This window comes from Salvelinus sp. IW2-2015, unplaced genomic scaffold, assembly GCF_002910315.2.
Source record: "Salvelinus sp. IW2-2015 unplaced genomic scaffold, ASM291031v2 Un_scaffold1845, whole genome shotgun sequence".
Taxonomy (NCBI): domain Eukaryota; kingdom Metazoa; phylum Chordata; class Actinopteri; order Salmoniformes; family Salmonidae; genus Salvelinus; species Salvelinus sp. IW2-2015.
In genome coordinates, this window is record NW_019943212.1 from 86,484 (window position 1) to 91,485 (window position 5,002).

The window sequence follows — 5,002 nt, forward strand, 5'->3', positions numbered from 1 at the left end:
TACCTACCTGGGTAGCTGCTGTACCTACCTGGGTAGCGCCTGAGAAGTTGCCCGTGGCAGTGTGGGCTCACTGAGGTGGAAGTCCAGTGCTTGTAGATGCGCATGGTGGCAGCGTATGTATACCACGAGAGTGGGAAAACAGCAGGTCTCAAACCCAGGGAGCATCTAGAAGGGGGAGAGAGAGACTGGTTTTGAGTGCTATAGAAACATTGATTGTACTAAATAGAGGGAAAACCATATTGAGTTCTACACAAGACTGATGTAATCAAGAACAGATCCACACTATTTGATATCACTAATGATCTGTCCAGAATAAATCTCTCAACAGCAAGAGCAGAATAACCTCTAACCTTAATGGGCAGAGCAGTGGCCCATTCCGGGTAATTTGAAATGTCCGAGAGGAGGCTCAGTGCCAGGGACCAGGGCTGGAATCAGGTCCAGCAGATCTCCCACCGCATTCAGGAACTGGACAGCAAACAGGGACAGAGGCTAAAGTGGGGAGACACCAATCAGAAAGAGGTTAGAGATCACATTGTGCCACTGAATGAAGTAGTCCCATTCTTTGAGTAGCTGTTAACCATGTTCCTTTCTCTTTCAGACTACAAAAATGACCCCTACTCCAAGGGTGACCCATGCAAGTCCATCTGTTGCCGTAATGACCTGAGAGAGAAAGACCCCAGCCCAGGAGGATGCTATGACACCAAGGCAGAACTTTTACTAGCATTCATTCAGTTCGATCTCTAAATCTTTTAAGATCATGTAATAAACATCTCTCTTTGTCTCTCTCTGTAGGTGACTGATTTCCACATGGCGCAAGAGTTCAGAGCGGAGGCGGTGAACGGTCCCACGACGCAGGGTGACCTCCCTCCCTTCTCCTGGGAGAACTTCAATAGTACGGCTCACCAGGGTCTGCCAGACCACTACGACTTCCCCTTCATCAGCATGCAGCCTGCACTCTTCATGCCCTGAGAGAGGTGCCATAGGGGAGGAGGGAAAAGGTTGGAAGAGTTGCCTATGGGGTTAGGGTAATGGAGGAGGGAGGTTAATGCAGATAGACTTTAATACTATCATCTTTATTTACAGTCCAATGTAGTAAATCAGCCTCGGGGAGAAATGCTGCAATAATGATCAAGCTTCAAGGAATTCTTATTTTATCTGTGTTTTGTCTATAGCCTACCTAATTTTTTTCTTCATGCACTCAGTTGACCTATGTCTTGGACATTGACTAAGAGTTGCTGCTGTACTGCTGTCATTTAGACATATTTTGAAAGATGCTGAATCAATGTAGAAAATTATTGAAGCCTGGTTTGTTCGGTGCCAAATACTATTTTTGTTTAAATTCAGGTCAATGACCTTAACCTAGATTAAAATTCAGTACCCTTTGTATTATAATCAAATCCTGACCCTGAAACTAATTACAATCATGTTGTCATATGTTGAATTCACTATATGATAATATCAATGCAATTCTCAGGGCTCATGTTTCATGTTTGTTGCATGGCCTGCTGCTACGGTGGGTGTTTCTATTTTTATACATGGAAGAATAATTTTGAACTTTGTACTTGTTTGATGTCTTGGAAAGCTGCACTTCAGAAATGTATTTTTTATGATCATTGTTAATAAATTTGAACAGTGCCCATAACTTTCATATGTTTATTCACTTTTATGTGCACCTTCAGCTGAACACATCTTAACCAGTCAAATGTGACTTTTTCTGGTTTAAGTTTGATCTCTCTCTCTCTCTCTCTCGGGACACATTGGTGATTCATCCTTTCCTACAAAAGGAAGAACTGAAACGTCTGTTGAGAGACTCCTCCCCTCCGTTGGCCTTTCTTTCCCCTCGTCTCGTTCTCTCTGTCTGGTCCAAATGGTTTCACTGTATGTTATTTTCTGGCTCACACACACACACACACACAGCTCCATGAGAACAGAGTGAGGCAGCAGGTTTCTCTAGTGTGGGTATTAATTACATGACCAGACATCGACATGGCAAAGAAGACCTGTAATCCGGGCACAACGTGGGACAAACTGCTCATCACCTGTATCCCCTTGACAAGGCCTCAGCCAAAGCCAGCCACAGGTGAGTTTCCCTGCTCTGGTTTGTCTAAGGGCTCTATTCAATCCATATCGGGGAAATTCAACATTACAGCGTGACTAGAATTTAAAGACAATGTTCCCACGTTAGCAGAGACTGCATTCACTGTAAACACTGCAGATGTCGGCGCAATAGGAAATTACCTTTACATTTCTACAGCGATACAGATTGAATAGAGCCCTCATCTTGGTTGTCCTCACTTATTGTCTGCAAGTTCTTATTTTAAAGGAAAATATTTATTTCACTGGCTTCTCTATAGTATGGCATTGATATGGAGCTATATATCCTCCCCATTGGCTTAGCGATGGATACAGCATAGTCATTGATACAGTATTATGGGGACTTTGTCATCCTTTTCCACCAGAATCCCCACCTGTAAAATGGAGTAGCGATGTTCCTCCCCAGTACAACCCAGCAGTGAGTCCGGCTGTGTGGATATCAGTGGTAGTCGTAGTGAACGGCTCCATCCTGGCAATGTTTCTATGGTTCATCATATACAAAATGCAGGCAAGGCGCAATCACACTGCAGGTAAGGAATGCCATTTGAGGTTAATGGACAATGTGTATTTTTATCTGTTTCACAGCAAGTGTCTTGTTCTAGTGCTTCTCCATTTAGTGAAGGGTGGGTTGAAGACTGCCCTACTGTCTATTTTACTCTTAACACGCATCCGTTGGTTTTTGAGGACCAAAAAAGTATTCTTCACACCCAATGACCTCACACACTCATACTTACACACACACACACACACACACACACACACAAATAAACACCCAAATGGCAACAGTTACTACTACATGTGAGTACACCACTGAATGGTAATGAGATTACTAGGTTAGCTCCATTACATACAGGGATACATGCCCTGAATACCAGCCCTCATTTACATCCCTCCTGCTCACAGTTCGCTCTGTGTTGAGCTGGATAGAAGACATAGAACAACCATTTAACTTAACAATGTTTGGAATTGAGTGACGGGTAGAGGGCCGGCATTGTTGTATATATTTCTTCATTTTGCTTTTCCGAGAGAACCATCTTCTTAAAACTTCTTGTGAATAGGGGGCGCTGTTTTCACTTTGGGGAAAAATCGTGCCCAAATTAAACGGCCTCGTACTCTGTTCTAGATCATAGAATATGCATATTATTATTACTATTGGATAGAAAACACTGAAGTTTCTAAAACTGTTTGAATTATATCTGTGAGTAAAACAGAACTCATTTGGCAGCAAACTTCCAGACAGGAAGTGAAAATTCTGAAAATGGGGCTCTGTGTCAGGGCCTGCCTATTCAACTGGCTTATATTTATGGATCTGTATGCACTTCATACGCCTTCCACTAGATGTCAACAGGCAGTAGAAGGTTGAATGGGGTGTCTAGCTTGATGTGAGGCCGAATGAGATAGATGTCAACAGGCAGTAGAAGGTTGAATGGGGTGTCTAGCTTGATGTGAGGCCGAATGAGAGCTTTTGGAGTGAACAGGTCCGCTCTTTGGTCAGTTTTCAACTGCGCGCCGGGGAACCTCACATTGTCTTCTGAAAAGCGTTCGGTATACACGACGAATTGCTCCGGCTCTGATTTTATTGGATACATATGAGAAAAACATCATAAGTAGGATTTTTCAACCGAGTTTGACCAGTTTATTCAACGTTTATTGGGACTTTTGGATTTTTTCGTTCCAGGCGCCAAGAGTTGATGGGCATGTTCGCGCCACAATGCTAGCCAAAGTTGCTAATTCGACAGAAGAAATGGACATTCTAAAACCAAACAACGATTTATTCTGGAACTAGGACTCCTTGCACAACATTCTGATGGAAGATCAGCAAAAGTAAGAGAATATTTATGATGTTATTTCGTATTTTTGTGTAATATGTTGGCTCCAACACGGCGGAGAATAGGTGAGCGCTGTCTCACAATAATGCATGCTGTATGTTGCAGTAAAGTTCTTTTTAAAAATCTAACACAGCGGTTGCATTAAGAACCAGTGTATCTTTCATTTGCTGTACAACATGTATTTTTTGTAAAGTTTATGATGAGTTTTTTGGTTAGATTAGTGACTGTCCAAAATATCTCCGGACATTTTGGTGCATTGTTGCTACGTATTCACAATGTAAAACCAGGATTTGTACCTCTAAATATGCACATTTTCGAACAAAACATAAATGTATTGTATAACATGATGTTATAAACTGTCATCTGATGAAGTTGTCAAAGGTTAGTGATTAATTTTAATCTCTATTGCTGGTTTTTGTGAAAGCTATGTTGGCGGTGATAAAATGGCTTTTGTGTTTTGGCTATTGTGGGGAGCTAATATATTATATATTGTGTTTTCGCTGTAAACACTTAAAAAATTGCAAATATTGGCTGGATTCACAAGATGTTTATCTTTCATTTGCTGTACACCATGTATTTTTCATAAATGTGTTATGATGAGTATTTATGTATTTCACGTTGCTCTCTGTAATTATTCTGGCTGTTTTGGTGCTATTTGTGATGGTGGCTGCAATGTAAAACTATGATTTACCTCAAATATGCACATTTTCGAACAAACAATAAATGTATTGTTAACATGATGTTATAAGACTGTCATCTGATGAAGTTGTCAAGGTTAGTGATTCATTTTATCTCTATTGCTGGTTTTTGTGAAAGCTATGTTGGCGGTGAATAAATGGCTTTGTGTGTTGGCTATTGTGGTGAGCTAATATAAATAAATATTGTGTTTTCGCTGTAAAACATTTTAAAAATCGGAAATGATGGCTGGATTCACAAGATGTTTATCTTTCATCTTGCTGTATTGGACTTGTGATTTCATGAAATTATATTATATGATATCCCTGTCCCGTTAGGCTAGGCTATGCTAGTCAGCTTTTTTGATAGGGAGGATCCCGGATCGGGAGGGAGACTCGTTAGAG

General features: G+C 41.1%; 1 protein-coding gene across 1 annotated transcript in view; it reads left to right on the plus strand.

Moving 5' to 3' along the window:
- LOC112072164 (phospholipase B-like 1) overlaps positions 1 to 1,642 on the plus strand; it is a 4,327-nt gene extending 2,685 nt beyond the window's left edge. The window contains exons 5-6 of the mRNA XM_070439678.1: positions 571 to 705; positions 793 to 1,642. Coding sequence (XP_070295779.1) covers positions 571 to 705; positions 793 to 969 — 312 coding nt within the window. The 3' untranslated portion in view covers positions 970 to 1,642. The remainder of the gene's footprint in view (positions 1 to 570; positions 706 to 792) is intronic.
- Positions 1,643 to 5,002: the final 3,360 nt, after the last annotated feature.